The sequence below is a fragment of the Caretta caretta genome, chromosome 17 (genome assembly GCF_965140235.1).
Source record: "Caretta caretta isolate rCarCar2 chromosome 17, rCarCar1.hap1, whole genome shotgun sequence".
Taxonomy (NCBI): domain Eukaryota; kingdom Metazoa; phylum Chordata; order Testudines; family Cheloniidae; genus Caretta; species Caretta caretta.
In genome coordinates this window covers 17,860,628-17,878,895 of record NC_134222.1, presented here as the reverse complement: position 1 = coordinate 17,878,895, position 18,268 = coordinate 17,860,628, and the positions used below count along the sequence as shown (strand labels likewise).

Here is an 18,268-nt window from a genome sequence, read left to right as displayed (position 1 = left end):
ATCGCAGTTAACTCATGAGATTAACTCAAAAAATTAATCATGATTTAAAAAATTGTTGTGATTAATTGCAGTTTTAATCACACTGTTGTAGAATACCAATTGAAATTACCAATACCAAGAATACCAAGAGTAACAAGAAGGGTTTCTTCAGGTATGTTGACAACAAGAAGAAAGCCAAGGAAAGTGTGGGTCCCTTATTGAATGAGGGAGGCAACCTAGTGACAGAGGATGTGGAAAAAGCTAATGTACTCAATGCTTTTTTTGCCTCTGTCTTCACTAACAAGGTCAGCTCCCAGACTGCTGCGCTGGGCATCACAACATGGGGAGTAGATGGCCAGCCCTCTGTGGAGAAAGAGGTGATTAGGGACCATTTAGAAAAGCTGGACGTGCACAAGTCCATGGGGCCGGACAAGTTGCATCCGAGAGTGCTAAAGGAATTGGCGGCTGTGGTTGCAGAGCCATTGGCCATTATCTTTGAAAACTCATGGCGAACGGGGGAAGTCCCAGATGACTGGAAAAAGGCTAATGTAGTGCCAATCTTTAAAAAAGGGAAGAAGGAGGATCCTTGGAACTACAGGCCAGTCAGCCTCACCTCAGTCCCCGGAAAAATCATGGAGCAGGTCCTCAAAGAATCAATCCTGAAGCACTTACATGAGAGGAAAGTGATCAGGAACAGTCAGCATGGATTCACCAAGGGAAGGTCATGCCTGACTAATCTAATCGCCTTCTATGATGAGATTACTGGTTCTGTGGATGAAGGGAAAGCAGTGGATGTATTGTTTCTTGACTTTAGCAAAGCTTTTGACACGGTCTCCCACAGTATTCTTGTCAGCAAGTTAAAGAAGTATGGGCTGGATGAATGCACTATAAGGTGGGTAGAAAGTTGGCTAGATTGTCGGGCTCAACGGGTAGTGATCAATGGCTCCATGTCTAGTTGGCAGCCGGTGTCAAGTGGAGTGCCCGCCCCAGGGGTCGGTCCTGGGGCCGGTTTTGTTCAATATCTTCATAAATGATCTGGAGGGTGGTGTGGATTGCACTCTCAGCAAATTTGCGGATAATACTAAACTGGGAGGAGTGGTAGATACGCTGGAGGGCAGGGATAGGATACAGAGGGACCTAGACAAATTGGAGGATTGGGCCAAAAGAAATCTGATGAGGTTCAATAAGGATAAATGCAGGGTCCTGCACTTAGGACGGAAGAACCCAATGCACCGCTACAGACTAGGGACCGAATGGCTAGGCAGCAGTTCTGCGGAAAAAGACCTAGGGGTGACAGTGGACGAGAAGCTGGATATGAGTCAGCAGTGTGCCCTTGTTGCCAAGAAGGCCAATGGCATTTTGGGATGTATAAGTAGGGGCATAACGAGCAGATCAAGGGACGTGATCGTTCCCCTCTATTCGACATTGGTGAGGCCTCATCTGGAGTACTGTGTCCAGTTTTGGGCCCCACACTACAAGAAGGATGTGGATAAATTGGAGAGAGTCCAGCGAAGGGCAACAAAAATGATTAGGGGTCTGGAACACATGACTTATGAGGAGAGGCTGAGGGAACTGGGATTGTTTAGTCTGCAGAAGAGAAGAATGAGGGGGGATTTGATAGCTGCTTTCAACTACCTGAGAGGTAGTTCCAGAGAGGGTGGTTCTAGACTATTCTCAGTGTCCTCAGAAGAGGACAGGACAAGGAGTAATGGTCTCAAGTTGCAGTGGGGGAGGTTTAGGTTGGATATTAGGAAAAACTTTTTCACTAGGAGGGTGGTGAAACACTGGAATGCGTTACCTAGGGAGGTGGTGGAATCTCCTTCCTTAGAAGTTTTTAAGGTCAGGCTTGACAAAGCCCTGGCTGGGATGATTTATTTGGGGATTGGTCCTGCTTTGAGCAGGGGGTTGGACTAGATGACCTCCTGAGGTCCCTTCCAACCCTGATATTCTATGATTCTATGAAATTTATTAAATATTTTGGATGTTCTGCTACATTTTCATATATATTCTGTGTTGTGTTCGAAATCAAAGTGTATGTTTTTTATTATAAATATTTGCACTGTAAAAATGATAAACAAAAGGTATAGTATTTTTCAGTTGACCTCATACAAGTACTGTAGTGCAATCTCTTTGTCGTGAAAGTACAACTTACAAATGTAGATTTTTTTTTTTGTTACATAACTACACAAATACAAAACAATGTAAAACTTCAGAGCCTTAAATCCACTCAGTCCTACTTCTTGTTCACCCAATCGCTAAGACAAACAAGTTTGTTCACATTTACAGGAGATAATGCTGCCCTCTTATTTACAGTGTCACCAGAAAGTGACAACAGGCATTTGCATGGCACTTGTTTAGGTATTTACATGCCAGATATGCTAAACATTCATATGCCCCTTCATGTTTCAGCCACCATTCCAGAGGACGTGCTTCCTCGCTGATGACGCTCGTTAAGAAAACAAGGCGTTAACTAAATTTGTGACACAATTCTCCCCCAAAGAATTCAATGTCCCCTGCTGTTTTACCTGCATTCTGCCATATATTTCATGTTATAGCAGCTGCAGATGATGACCTAGCACATTTTCTTCATTTTAAGAACACTTTCACTGCAGATTTGACAAAACACAAAGAAGGTACCAATGTGAGATTTCTAAAGATAGTTACAGCGCTCGACCCAAGGTTTAAGAATCTGAAGTGCCTTCCAAAATCTGAGATGGACAAGGTGTGGAACATGCTTTCAGAAGTCTTAAAAGAGCAGCACTCCAATGCGGAAACTACAGAACCTGAACCATCGAAAAAGAAAATCAACCTTCTGCTGGTGGCATCTGACTCAGATAATGAAAATGCACATGCGTCGGTCCACATTGCTTTGGATTGTTATCGAGTAGAACCCGTCATCAGCATGGACGCATATCCCCTGGAATGGTGGTTGAAGCATGAAGGGACATATGAATCTTTAGAGCGTCTGGCATGTAAATATCTTGTGATGTTGGCTGCAACAATGCCATGAGAACCCCTGTTCTCACTTTCAGGCAACATTGTAAACAAGAAGCAGGCAGCATTATCTCCTGCAAATGTAAACAAACTTGTTTGTCTGAGCGATTGGCTGAACAAGAAGTAGGACTGAGTGGACTTGCGAGCACTACAATTTTACATTGGTTTATTTATGAATGCAGGTTTTTTGTACATAATTCTATACTTGTAAGTTCAACTTTCAAGATAAAGAGAATGCACTACAGTACTTGAATGAGGTGAATTGAAAAATACTATTTCTTTTGTTTTTTTACAGTACAAATACTTATAAAATGAGCACTGTACACTTTTTATTCTGTGTTGTAATTGAAATCGATATATTTGAAAGTATAGAAAACATCCAAAAATATTTAAATAAATTGTATTCTATTATAAGTTTGATTAATAATGCAATTAGTTTGATTAATCGTGCGATTAATTTTTTAATCACTTAGTCCTAGTTAAAAAGTATCCTAGAAAGATCAGTAAGTGTATGTCCAGTGACTCATAAATAACCCCACATTACAATGGGTATTCTTTTAAAACACCCAAGAATAAGTTCTTTCTGCAAGTCACCTCTTGTCCTGTAGGATGCACTGTAGATGGAGCAAAGGATTTAACCCCAACTCAACCTCACGACTCTGAGAATGGATCATTAGACATAAGGACTGAGATTTTCAAATCCACCTAGGAGATCTGGGTGCTCAATGCCCATTAAAATTAATTTCTGGAATAGCTGTTCATTTGAATGGAAATTGACAGTCCAGATCCCTTAGGCAGCTGTGAAAAACAACCTGGATTTGCAGTGTTGCAATGTTTTGATGTTATTCTAAGGTGATATGGGTGGGGGTTTTAAAAGCAGTTAATGCTGGCCTAGCTCTGTTCCCATTGAAGCCAATGGGAGTTTTGCCATTGACTCCAGTCATAGCAGAGTTAGCTCAAACACTGACTGCTTTTGAAAACCTCACCCTAAAGACGCATGACTGTCACTCTTTGGTGACTGGACCACTGAGGGAATAAGCAAAGAGCTAGTGGAAATTCTTCATACAGAAGGGTCTTGTAACTTCAGAGCTGAAGATCAATTATTCTAGTCTCTGTTCAGTGTTCTGTGGATTTGACAATCACTAGAGACAACCGATCCAGAGAAAGAAGTATCTAGCTGCCCTCCAATATATTTTTATGTACATACACACACTCAGACAGATTTGTTGTATAATCTATATACATGAACTCACATACATGTATACAAATACCTCCTGCCCTCTGCGGTCTCAGGTAAAAGAGGAATGAATTGTTACTTACAGACACGGGAGTCTTCATTTCCGCATATTTGAATTTCCTCTGTTTGTAATAATCCCGTCGTGGGAGAAAGTGCAGCAGGAGCAGATCGCACACTACAGATGCCTTAAATCAGACAAAGCATGACACAAAAACCAAACCATGGTTAGGGCAGCACCTAAAGTATTAGATCCTCTAAACCAGGAATCTGCACCAATCTCCTGAGGCTATAACATTCATCCCAAAGTATCCCAAAGCACCTTGCAAACAGCAGTCACTTCATCCACTTTGGATGTAGAACATGGCAGCTGTTTAATAGTGCACAGTCCATGCTGCACCTTAGTTTAGGACTGAAATGATATATGCAGGATTCAAGCTAGGGGACTTAAGTAGGCAGAAAGCAAATACCAGTACTTAAACTGTAATTTGGCTAACAAATTAAGTTTAACACCCTTACTGTTCCAAAAGGTGCCATGCAGTCTTTAATGGCCACAAGCAGCCAGGATCCCAATGTGGTATCTCACCTCAAAGACAGAACCTCACCTCTGGAAACCATACTGGGGTATTGGTTTGGGGCATATGCAGAAGGACAACCTCTACCTATCAGCCAGAATATTTGCTCCAGCGTTTCTTTTGTAGGTCTCCCATGAAAATATTGACCAGGCCTGACTTTCCTTAGTTTGACTGGGTCCAGCAAGATGGCAGCCCAAGCTGATATGCAGACCATCTAACATCAGTCCCCATTGCACCGTGGTTTGTTCATATCTAGGGGATCTGGAGATAGATGAGCTCTACTGCAAGGAAATCTCTTTTCTATTTATTTTGCATTTTCCACATTTAAAGGGCCAGGTGGATGCCTATGTGGAGCTGGTATTTTGCTATAACTCAGAGTCACTTTCACTTCAATGCCACATGCAAGCAGAATAATTTGCGTATTCACATATAGGCTGAACATACCAATACTCACCACTCCAAATATACCAATTCCAGAGCCTATTGTGGTCATCGTTGGGATGATGTCAAATTTACCTGCCTGAATAAAATGAGAGAAAATAAGCAGGATCTCCTAATAAAGCAGAGGAATCCTTCAGGGGGAAGGAATTAGTAGGGCTAGGGATGACCCTGCTAAGGAACCTTGCATGGCTACCACTATAAGAGTTCACTCCCTCTCAAAGAGTTCACTCCCTCTCACGAACAAGGTCAGCTCCCAGACTGCTACGCTGGGCATCACAACATGGGGAATAGATGGCCAGCCCTCTGTGGAGAAAGAGGTGGTTAGGGACTATTTAGAAAAGCTGGACGTGCACAAGTCCATGGGGTCGGACGAGTTGCATCCGAGAGTGCTAAAGGAACTGGTGGCTGTGATTGCAGAGCCATTGGCCGTTATCTTTGAAAACTCGTGGCGAATGGGGGAAGTCCCGGATGACTGGAAAAAGGCTAATGTAGTGCCAATCTTTAAAAAAGGGAAGAAGGAGGATCCTCGGAACTACAGGCCAGTGAGCCTCACTTCAGTCCCCGGAAAAATCATAGAGCAGGTCCTCAAAGAATCAATCCTGAAGCACTTACATGAGAGGAAAGTGATCAGGAACAGTCAGCAAGGATTCACCAAGGGAAGGTCATGCCTGACTAATCTAATCGCCTTCTATGATGAGATTACTGGTTCTGTGGATGAAGGGAAAGCAGTGGATGTATTGTTTCTTGACTTTAGCAAAGCTTTTGACACGGTCTCCCACAGTATTCTTGTCAGCAAGTTAAAGAAGTATGGGCTGGATGAATGCACTATAAGGTGGGTAGAAAGTTGGCTAGATTGTCGGGCTCAACGGGTAGTGATCAATGGCTCCATGTCTAGTTGGCAGCCGGTGTCTAGTGGAGTGCCCCAGGGGTCAATCCTGGGGCCGGTTTTGTTCAATATCTTCATAAATGATCTGGAGGGTGGTGTGGATTGCACTCTCCGCAAATTTGCGGATGATACTAAACTGGGAGGAGTGGTAGATACGCTGGAGGGCAGGGATAGGATACAGAGGGACCTAGACAAATTGGAGGATTGGGCCAAAAGAAATCTGATGAGGTTCAATAAGGATAAGTGCAGGGTCCTGCACTTAGGACGGAAGAACCCAATGCACCGCTACAGACTAGGGACCGAATGGCTAGGCAGCAGTTCTGCGGAAAAGGACCTAGGGGTGACAGTGGACGAGAAGCTGGATATGAGTCAGCAGTGTGCCCTTGTTGCCAAGAAGGCCAATGGCATTTTGGGATGTATAAGTAGGGGCATAGCGAGCAGATCGAGGGACGTGATTGTCCCCCTCTATTCGACATTGCTGAGGCCTCATCTGGAGTACTGTGTCCAGTTTTGGGCCCCACACTACAAGAAGGATGTGGATAAATTGGAGAGAGTCCAGCGAAGGGCAACAAAAATGATTAGGGGTCTGGAACACATGACTTATGAGGAGAGGCTGAGGAAACTGGGATTGTTTTGTCTGCAGAAGAGAAGAATGAGGGGGGATTTGATAGCTGCTTTCAACTACCTGAGAGGTAGTTCCAGAGAGGATGGTTCTAGACTATTCTCAGTGTCCTCAGAAGAGGACAGGACAAGGAGCAATGGTCTCAAGTTGCAGTGGGTGAGGTTTAGGTTGGATATTAGGAAAAACTTTTTCACAAGGAGGGTGGTGAAACACTGGAATGCGTTGCCTAGGGAGGTGGTGGAATCTCCTTCCTTAGAAGTTTTTAAGGTCAGGCTTGATACAGCCCTGGCTGGGATGATTTAATTGGGGATGGGCCCTGCTTTTGAGCAAGGGGTTGGACTAGATGACCTCCTGAGGTCCCTTCCAACCCTGATATTCTATGATTCTATGAAAGGTATGCAGGAGCTGTGGATACCCTTCTAGAGAAGGAGATGGGGCATGTTAGATATGAAGCCATTAGTTTCTTTTTCTTTTGTGAACTGAATATTCCTGAAGACACTGGGATTTCTGTCCATGTTACTGGAGTTCTCTGTTTAGGCAAAGTACAGGATGGGCAGTCCCAATGAACACTTTCCTTATGCTCCTCCCGCAATGGTCCTCAACTACTCATGTCTCAAAGAGACCATTTTCTAGTGACAAGGGGCAAGTCCATCTCCACAGCCATGCTTGGTGTCTGTGCTGAGACTGCCAACCAGAGTTCCATCTGTACTAATGTAGGGGTTATTCTGGGATGTGGGCACCAGGAAAAGACGGAGACCATCAGCTCACAATGGTTACTTTCTGATTGACCAAACCATTAAACACCATCCTTAGAAAAATGGTTTGCAGTGCTCAATGGCCATTATGGAAAGTGTAAAGGGCTGGTGTAAATAGCTGTACAGAGAGAACCATTTGCAAAACCAGGAACTATGGTACATATTCCCGAGAGCCATCTACTGGCAGTTTATCTATTAACTTGCATCTAGAGAGAGCGCGCTCTGCAGCAGCAGGAAGTACCCAGGACTCCAGCAGAAATCATATCCGTCCCTACAAAGTTTACTGAAACAATTCAACCCCTCTATTTCAGTAAATGAACTTCAGGGAATATAGGAAAATGGCATACACACCATCCTGACTCAGAAGGAAGGTTAAATGAGAGTCAGGATGGTGTGTATGCCATTTTCCTATATTCTCTGAAGTTCATTTACTGAAGGCCCTGAGATGCACTAGGTTCAGATACTGGGGTGGATTATATAACAACACATGACCTGGCAATGAAATTAAAAGAGAGGCTGATGAAAAATCTGTGAATTAAAATGAATTCACACAGGATGTTACCTTTCCATTCACCAGGATGTCAAACCGGATTCCAAACACCTTGTACAAAGTCCTGTAGTCAGTTCCATTATCTCTGTAGTATTTGGCATACCTTTCCAATCAGACAGATAATATGTTAAATGGCCTTTCATGGTCTTCAGAAAAGAAAAATAAAGCAAACTAATATAAACCACTGAGAAAATTGAGTAACTAGAATTTTTGTGACTAAATGGACAGAGGAAGTGACTTGGACTTGGGAGACTCTTGCCCTGCTGGGTGACCTAGGGCAAGTCACTTCCCTGCTCAGTGCCTCAGTTTCCCCATCTGGAAAGTGGGGCTAATAATAGTGACATCCTTTGTAAAGTGCTTTGAGGATAAGAGCTGAGGAAAAGTGCTAGATAACAGCTTGTTAGTTACTATAATTTTTATCCTGAAGCTGACCTCTACCAAATCAAAGTCAGTGAATGAACTGAAAGTATTCAACTGAAAATTTCACGATTGGCTAAGATGAGATGAGTTCATTTGCTCCTGTTTGAACATTTGTTGTTTAATGCTACTGGGTGTATTATGTTATTACAAGAAGAATAATTAAGTGTTACGGTGCACAGGGCTCTCATTTGTTACTATTCTGTAAATTTAAAGAAATTAATAACAAACAAATACAAAAAAATGGGTGGGTATTTCAATATCTATAGCTAGGCATGATGAGGCATTCGACTGAGAATCCTGTACCACTAATGGGTGAATGGATGTAGGGTGTGAATTTCTGTGATTACTGTTTCAGAGGAACAGCCGTGTTAGTCTGTATTCGCAAAAAGAAAAGGAGTACTTGTGGCACCTTAGAGACTAACCAATTTATTTGAGCATGAGCTTTCGTGAGCCACAGCTCACTTCATCAGATGTTTACCGTGGAAACTGCAGCAGACTTTATATACACACAGAAATCATGAAACAATACCTCCTCCCACCCCACTGTCCTGCTGGTAATAGCTTATCTAAAGTGATCAACAGGTGGGCCATTTCCAGCACAAATCCAGGTTTTCTCACCCTCCACCCCCCCACACAAATTCACTCTCCTGCTGGTGCTAGCCCATCCAAAGTGACAACTCTTTACATAATCAAGTCGGGCTATTTCCTGCATAGATCAAGGTTTTCTCACATCGCCCCCACCCCCATACACACACAAACTCACTCTCCTGCTGGTAATAGCTCATCTAAACTGACCACTCTCCAGGTTTAAATCCAAGTTAAACCAGAACATCTGGGGGGGGGGGTATGAAAAAACAAGAGGAAACAGGCTACCTTGCATAATGACTTAGCCACTCCCAGTCTCTATTTAAGCCTAAATTAATAGTATCCAATTTGCAAATGAATTCCAATTCAGCAGTTTCTCGCTGGAGTCTGGATTTGAAGTTTTTTTGTTTTAAGATAGCGACCTTCATGTCTGTGATTGCGTGACCAGAGAGATTGAAGTGTTCTCCGACTGGTTTATGAATGTTATAATTCTTGACATCTGATTTGTGTCCATTTATTCTTTTACGTAGAGACTGTCCAGTTTGACCAATGTACATGGCAGAGGGGCATTGCTGGCACATGATGGCATATATCACATTGGTGGATGTGCAGGTGAACGAGCCTCTGATAGTGTGGCTGATGTTATTAGGCCCTGTGATGGTGTCCCCTGAATAGATATGTGGGCACAATTGGCAACGGGCTTTGTTGCAAGGATAAGTTCCTGGGTTAGTGGTTCTGTTGTGTGGTATGTGGTTGCGGGGCTGTCTGTAGGCAAGGACTGGCCTGTCTCCCAAGACTTGTGAGAGTGTTGGGTCATCCTTTAGGATAGGTTGTAGATCCTTAATAATGCGTTGGAGGGGTTTTAGTTGGGGGCTGAAGGTGACCGCTAGTGGCGTTCTGTTATTTTCTTTGTTAGGCCTGTCCTGTAGTAGGTAACTTCTGGGAACTCTTCTGGCTCTATCAATCTGTTTCTTTACTTCTGCAGGTGGGTATTGTAGTTGTAAGAAAGCTTGACAGAGATCTTGTAGGTGTTTGTCTCTGTCTGAGGGGTTGGAGCAAACCAGTTTAGAGGGTATCTGGCTGGTTTTAGGAAAGTTTGGCCTAACTCACAAATACCTTGTTCTTGACAATACGTGTAGTGAATATACTCATGCTCTTACTACATTTGGAACATATTAATAAGGTGGCCCACCAACTGCATGTTGTCATTTTTTGCAGCCCACCCAGCATCCAAGTTTGATGGAGGGGTGGGGGGGCCAAAATCATCAGCTAGCATACTTCCGCTTCTCCTCGCCCTACTGAGGAAGCACTGACCACTCTCAGCAGCACCTGCTGGCATGGCACTGTCAACTGAGGGGTTGGTAGGGTCAGAGAGCAGGCCTACTCTGCACTCGCCCTGCACTCTCGGCTCCTGTCCCGGGGTTGGCCCTGCTCTTGGCATTGGAACCTGTCGCAGAGGGTCACAGTGCCACTCAGGTTTGGCCTGGCTGCCAGCTGCCCCGTGCCCCCGTTATGAGGGAAGGGGAGCCGAGCCAAATTGTTAACCCCATGAACTAAGTCACAGTATCACTCACTCGAATTTGGCCCAGAGGGGCAGTAATGATACTGACTGCCTGTGTTTTGAGATCTAAGAATGCAAAGTGCTATATAAGAGCTGCGTGGACTCTTAAGAGCAGTGCCACCTGTAGCACTACACAACTGTAGTGACAATTATGGTATCTGCTAACTCATTTCAGCAAAGGAAATGCGTAGTGTTGGGATTATGAGGATGTTTTAATTTGGGGCATAATTGGTGACCCTGGGCAATGGCTCAGAGCTGGAAGTCTGGAGTGAGTGCCTGGGTGTGTGTGAAGAGAAAGAGAGGAAGGACAGCTGATTAAAGGGAGGTGAGGCATTTTCACTTCCTATTCTAAAACGAACGGCTGCACTTTGCACATGCAAGGGTGACATTTATTTTGGTAGTCAGGAGAATAATCCCTGCTTTTATAGAGTCTGTAATGTGCTTTGAGATCCTCCAGGATGAAAGAAACTATATACGAAGGCTGAACAGAAGATAATAGGGCCATCTTACCTGAAGTTGAAGCCTGGTGAAACGTTATTGTCATCGTTGTAAAGTCCGTGAAACTGGTAAACAGGTTTACAGTATGTCACGGGCCAGTCGAGGTCACAGTCCCAGTCTATGGTGATACCGACAACCCCACCCTATGAGAGACACGAGAGAAGGACAGCAAATATCCATGTCGTCATCATGCAGAAATTTGTACTCAGGATGCTCTGCTGCATTCTGGTTTTGTTAGCTTTTTAATTTGCAAAGGGATGCTCTTTCCATCCCAATAAACTCACTCTCCACAGCTGGCTCCAAAGATGCTACCAAGGGACCAGAGATCAAGCCAGGATACATAGTCCTGCCAATTTATTTCCCTCTCTTCACCCAGGACTCTCAGCAACATAGGATTCCATCTTGCAATCATCTGGTTCTTTGTATGACACACTTGACATGCTAGCGTCATCCTCACTTACTAGTAGAGCTTCCAGAGCCTCTCCCACTATCATGCTGCTCCATTTGGAAAGAGCAGATCAAGAGCTTCAGTGGGAAGTCCTGATGTTGGATACAGGAGCCTGGTAATGCTGGCTGTGGTGACTGTTACTGTTTACATAGTATCACTGTAGTGCTCACGAGTTGCCTCCCCTTTGTTTGGCAACCTGTGTCTAGAAGCATGACCCTGAGCAGCTCTGACCCCTGCCACCAAGGCCTGGGGCTGCAGGGTTGACGTCACAGCCCAAGCTGGTGGATAGAATGATTGCATCCTGTGTGCGTCTGTGAGAAAAGGGACTTTCATTTTGTGATTATTAGAGAGAGGCCTACGCCAAAAGCCTGCATCTGAAAATCTCTAAAATTCGCAGTACAGGCTGGGCATGGACCCAAATTTTGCAGCTCATGCCCCTCTGTAGGGATGCTCCTTCTTGGATTAGAGACAGCTTAACTTGTAACCTCTTAGACAGGTCTGGCCAATCAAGCTGAAAAGATTAATCTCTCAACCAGTTATAATGGGCTACCATTGGAAATACAATAACAAATAAAAAGAATGGAAATAGGGAGGTACAGTGTCTTCATGTATGGGCCTCATTTCTGCGCATACATAGATTCAGTGTTTTACTAGCTTTTTTAACTAGTTCAGTGGATCAATAGCTAGTACACAACTGCTGTGGGCTTAGAACGATCACTCATGAGGCTGGGCCTCTGATGGAGAGAACATATCAGATTCTTGTGGTTAGGAAGGAGAGGGCACAGATTAGATAGTGCTGGATTCAGGAGGTCATTTTCCATCTAATCAACTGAGCAGCATCAACACATCTCCATAGTAACACGTTTCACCTCTTCCTCTTCCCCGGTGTAAGATACTGACATGTAGATAGGTGGCTTGTGTGTGAACCATGAATGTGAACTTGTGGAGGTGGAGAGGGAAATGTTAACAAAAAGCAATAAGGAAGCAAAAAATCCTGAACCAAAGCAGTGATGAGCTCCTCAGTACAAATGCCAAACAGGATGAGAAGGGTGGAGACAGAAAAAAACCCTCTTTATTTGTTCTGAAACAAACAAACAGTGTAGCACTTCATGATCAGCAACGTGGCAAATACGCACAATCCTTGTTAACATAAGCACAAAATGCTCTGCCTTTCCTGACCTCTTTTTGCAGATTAGACCGTATTTCTCTGTAGTCTAAGGGTATGTCTGCACTTTGAGCTGGAGGAGACATGCCTGCTAGGTACATACTCAGGGCATCTAACTCCTCATGCTGCTCACACCACCATGGCTGCATTCTACTTTCAGCATGCTAGCTCAGTCAGATCTGGCACGAGTATGTCTCCTGAGCTGGAATTTGCTCCTCCAGCTTGAAGTGTAAACAAAGACACCCTGTTGACTCCTTATTTACCAAGTTTGGATTTTGCTGCAAACAAAATATATAAAGTGATTGGTCAGAACTATGGATCAAGGTATAGAGCTGTGCTAATGACTGATTTTTCACTTCAGTGGCCAAAAAAACAAAACCCATTTCAGGTCAACCTCCTATGTCCCCTCATTCTCATGACTGAAGCACACATCACTTGAAATCTGTGTACCTTAAGGGCCAGGGCATGAAAATTTTGTCCCGATTCCTTCACAATGTATCCCAGCTCAAACACAGGGCAAAAAGGATCTTTGTTTTTGTGGTAGGTGCATTTTTTCAGGTAGCTTGTGGTAATGCCCTCCACTAGGTTGCGTCTGTGAATAAAAAAGAACCTGTATGTCAACTGAATGAAATGTGATAGTCTATGATTAGTTATGGTATAAAAAGCCAGATTTTCAAATGAGCTCATTACTCATCACCCAGCAGCTGATGTCCAGAGTCTCATAAGAGTTCTGCACCCAACATGCCAAGTTCTTTTGAAAATCTGGACACTTGTCTCCATGCCTGAGTGGGTACTGAGCTCTTTCAAAAAGCTAGGCCATAGTGAACATCATGCTTTAAAATCAGCTACATGAGAGCAAAGAACGTACATTGTTTCACAAAACTTATAATTTAGAGACAGAAATAAGGATTGAGGCAAGGCTCAGAAATTTGTTTTCAAAGCAGTGGAAGAGAGGCTTATAGCTATAACCCATTAGGGACACAATAGATTTTATTCACTTTGATCCAGATTGTTTCTGTTGTTTGTTTATATTGCAGTAGTCCTTACAGGCCACAGTCAGGACAGGTCCATTGTTCTAGGTGCTGTACGAACACATACTAAGAGTTCCTGACCAAAAAGGCATAACGCACACTTACACTATTGTAAACAAGAGTAACTTCATTCAAGCCAGTTGGAGTTTCTCTGGATTTACACTAGTGTAACTGGTCCCATTTTGACTTTGTAACATGGTTTTGTCATGTAGAAATTAAGATAGTGAAGGCAAAATATAACAAAGGGATTTGTTTAGCTGGGTTCTGTGCATTTCACCTATTACCACTGTAGAATATCTTATTCTCTTTCTTCCCTCCTGGGAGCACAGTCTCTGGTGAACTGGCAATCCATGGCACTGAGTAATGGTGGCTGGACAGACTCTACTGAATACATGCTGCTTCAGAGAGCAGCCTGGATTAATGTCAGGTTACTGTGTATTTAACCTCATAAATAGTACAGGGACAGTACAGATCTATAGAAGGGAAATCTGTCATGCTCAGCACAAATGACTTTTGTTCATTTGTTCTGGATCAAATTTATAATCAGACCAGCAACAAATCCTCTTAGACTTGTTCCTTTGGTCAGAGAGACAGTTTACAGAGAGGCACTAAGAAATTATTTCCTAAGTCAATTACTGTAATAAAAGCAGAAATCGTAATGATGTGAAGGGCCTTTGACAATTTCTATACAATCTAGGTTCTCCTGGTGCTTTAGCGGCTCCCATTGTAGTACTTCATTTTATATTTCTGCCTTCAGAAGAATAAAAAGACGGAGAAAGAGGAGATGTGTGTGCACCATGACAACTGAGATCTCTGGTAAATTTCATTGCAATCTCTGCTTCTCTGATTTAAAGACTGAAATTAGACACTGTTTACAGCTCAATGCTAGCACCAAGGCAGCAGGTTTTACATAGCTGAAGTGTTCCTTATAATACTACCTAGTTTCTATGCAGGCATTTTTCATCAGTAGATCTCAGTGCTTTACAAAGGAGGTCAGTATGATTACTCATCTGTAAAATGGGGGTAAACTGAGGCATATAGAGGGGAAAGTGACTTGTCCAAGGTCAGTGGCACAGCTGGGAATAGAACTAGGTTGCCTGAGTCCCAATCCAGTGCTCTAGCCACTAGGGGTATGGCTATACTGCAACTGGATGCGAGCTTCCCAGTCTGGATAGCAGTGTGGACGTTGCTGCAGAGTCTCAGGCTAGCCACCCAATCGCCTGTGTCTGAGCTCAGGTGGCCTAACTTTATAATGCATGGTTTACTGTAGCTGGGAGTGAGTCTCTGCCAGTGCAGCAACGTCTACATTGCTATTTATAGTGTGCTAGTGTAACACCGACAGACCCTGGTCGTCAGCAGGCGGGATCAAACATGCGGCCTCTGGAACTTAGTGCATGAGCCTCTACTGCATAAGCTAAAAGCCAACTGGATCTTAGCTAAGGCCGTAGAACAGACTAATTTTAACTCTCTCTCCCTAAGTGGTCCTAGTGCCACGAGATGGCACAGAACACCACACCCAGAAGGTGTGTGGGTTACACTAGTGTGAATCTGTCTGCCTATGCTGAGGCTCGCTCCCAGCTACACTAAACCGCATGTTATAAAGTGAGGCCCTGCTCTTGCGAATAAGTTAATGACTTTACTCACATGAAGAAAAGGAGTACTTGTGGCACCTTAGAGACTAACCAATTTATTTGAGCATGAGCTTTCCTGAGCTACAGCTCACTTCATCGGATGCATACCGTGGAAACTACAGCAGACTTTATATACACACAGAGAATATGAAACAATACCTCCTCCCACCCCACTGTCCTGCTGGTAATAGCTTATCTAAAGTGATCAACAGGTGGGCCATTTCCAGCACAAATCCAGGTTTTCTCACCCTCCACCCCCCCACACAAATTCACTCTCCTGCTGGTGCTAGCCCATCCAAAGTGACAACTCTTGACATAATCAAGTCGGGCTATTTCCTGCATAGATCCAGGTATTCTCACATCCCCCCCACCCCCATACACACACAAACTCACTCTCCTGCTGGTAATAGCTCATCTAAACTGACCACTCTCCAAGTTTAAATCCAAGTTAAACCAGAACATCTGGGGGGGGGGGGGGGGGTAGGAAAAAACAAGAGGAAACAGGCTACCTTGCATAATGACTTAGCCACTCCCAGTCTCTATTTAAGCCTAAATTAATAGTATCCAATTTGCAAATGAATTCCAATTCAGCAGTTTCTCGCTGGAGTCTGGATTTGAAGTTTTTTTGTTTTAAGATAGCGACCTTCATGTCTGTGATTGCGTGACCACGGTATGCATCCGATGAAGTGAGCTGTAGCTCACGAAAGCTCATGCTCAAATAAATTGGTTAGTCTCTAAGGTGCCACAAGTACTCCTTTTCTTTTTGCAAATACAGACTAACACGGCTGTTCCTCTGAAATCTTTACTCACATGAGTGGTCTTGTTTGGAGGGTCAGGGCTTTCGTCCCCATTTTGGTTTTTGACTCATTTAAGGACCAGTCCTGATTCCTACTAACTGATTTGTTATTGAATGCTGCAGTCAACCAAATACTGGACTCAGGGACAAAAGATGGTGTTTTCTGCACCAAATGAGCCAAAAGCTATACATACAATACTACATCACTCTACATAGTGGCAGGGATCCAACTCATGAGCGATCAGAAAAAAAAAGATTTGACATTTGATCTCTTAAAAAAAAAAACCCAAACATTTACTCACCTGGAGACTTTAAATGTGGGGAAGCTGATGCTGTTCTTAATAAATAAGGTAAATTTTTCAGCTTCTAAGAGCAACGGGGGGCTGAAAAATACACGTGTTAACAAGTGCTTGTCTTTCAATTAGCCAACATCTAAAGTAATTATAATAAAGGGAAGAAAAATAGATGCAAAGAAATTATATGGGATAGCATCCAAACAATCACATTCAGGACCCAATGAGAGATTTGGTCTGGTCCTTGCACTTTCTAGGTAAAAAGATGAATTCCAAAGTATCCTAGGTAGAAGCACTATAGAGAAGGGGAAATATTTGCTATGCAGACAAGCCTTTTCTTGGGCCTGATGAAGGAGCTTCCTTTCATTATATGCTGTGTTGACTTTACTGTGGAGAAGTAATAATGCAGAACCCCAATGTCCCCTGCTCATCCCCACCCACTGACCTCTGCATCAGCCAGTTGACTAGGCTTTGGTTTTGCAGCTGGCTACTGTACAGCACCTGATGTTTTACAGTTAGAACAGAGGAATTTGAATGATTTTTCTGCTGAACATGTTGGCCAAATTCTGAAGCCTTTATCCTCAATCAAAACTCCCACTAAAGGCAACAAGCTCAAATCCACGGCTCATGAGAGGCTCTCACTTCCAATGATGGGAGCTCTTTACTTTCTATGATAAAATCCTGGGCAGCCTCAGAAAGGGGCAGGGAGCTTTCTGACCCATACCCAGGACTCCAAGGATCCTGGCTTTTCATGCCCTCAATGCTGGGGAAGAGAGGAGGCTACTAAAACCCTGACACAACAATACACCCCAAAGTCTGGAAGAACCCGTAGAGGGAGGAGAGAGGGGATTGTGGTGATGGGCTGGTCAGAGCATCCATAGCATGATCTAGTGGCTGGGATGACTGAGAGGGACCCCAGAGGCATTATTGTTGCCCATCCCTTGAATGCATGCAGGGTGTGTGTCTGATAGGCTCCTGCTTCTCCCCAGCTCTGGTGACTCAGCGAAGTGGGAAAAGCACCATGAAGATTACTCAGCTACCTCACTGGGTTGGAGCAACCCTCCGCCAATGAGGGATGTAAGGGGGAAAAATTCATTTCCCCTCTGCTAAGGTCTGTTCAATCAAGAAGCCATTTGCAGTGCATAACGGCAACTTTTTTGAACCTACTAACTTATGAAAAATGCTATGTGTTCATATGTACCCTGGAGATGGTGCTCTATTAGCTAGATGCATTTCCTGTGTAATGCAGTCTGTCCTCTCCTTAAGGGTAGGTGTGGCATGGGTCCAGCCAGCTGTGTTCCAAGGCTTGGCCCCTTCAAGGACAGACATTCTGGGACTTGTAGGTCTTCTAAAGATCACATGACCAAACAGAGTAAGTCCTGCTGGAGATTGGGGGTCAGGTTAAGTGACAGCTATGTGACAGGCTACAGTATATAAGGCAAATCTGTGGCTCAGGAGAAAGACCGGCAGGAGGTTCTTCATGGTGAGCTAGAGCAGGGGTTCTCAATGTTTTTCTTTCTGAGCCCCTCCCCCCCCCAACATATTATAAAAACGCCATGGCCCACCTGTGCCACAACTGTTTTTCTGTGTGTAAAAGTCAGGGCCAACATTAGGGGGCAGCAAGCAGGGCAATTGCCCAAGGCCCCACGCCACAGGGAGCCCTATGACACTAAGTTGCTCAGGCTTTGTCTTAAGCCCTGGGTAGCAGGACTTCAGCTTTCCGCCCTGCCCAGTGAGTATAATGTTGGCCCTGCTTGGTGGACCCCCTGAAACCTGCTCACAGCCCCTGTCATAAATCTAAAGC

The 18,268-nt window shown here is 44.0% G+C and overlaps 1 protein-coding gene and 1 long non-coding RNA gene across 3 annotated transcripts in view; one reads left to right on the top strand and one right to left on the bottom strand.

The window, feature by feature from the left end:
* Positions 1-18,268, top strand: part of LOC142069467 (uncharacterized) — an 82,382-nt gene that overhangs the window by 21,025 nt on the left and 43,089 nt on the right. The window lies entirely within an intron of this gene.
* P2RX1 (purinergic receptor P2X 1) overlaps positions 1-18,268 on the bottom strand; it is a 38,941-nt gene that overhangs the window by 1,692 nt on the left and 18,981 nt on the right. The window contains exons 6-11 of one of the 2 annotated variants that reach the window (XM_048824474.2): positions 16,474-16,554; positions 13,164-13,305; positions 11,113-11,243; positions 8,049-8,139; positions 5,237-5,302; positions 4,294-4,395 (exon numbers count right to left, since the gene is read on the bottom strand). In XM_048824474.2, coding sequence (XP_048680431.1) covers positions 4,294-4,395; positions 5,237-5,302; positions 8,049-8,139; positions 11,113-11,243; positions 13,164-13,305; positions 16,474-16,554 — 613 coding nt within the window. Of the gene's footprint in view, positions 1-4,293; positions 4,396-5,236; positions 5,303-5,852; positions 5,932-8,048; positions 8,140-11,112; positions 11,244-13,163; positions 13,306-16,473; positions 16,555-18,268 lie in introns of those variants that run through there. The other variant, XM_075120682.1, reaches the window with a different exon arrangement.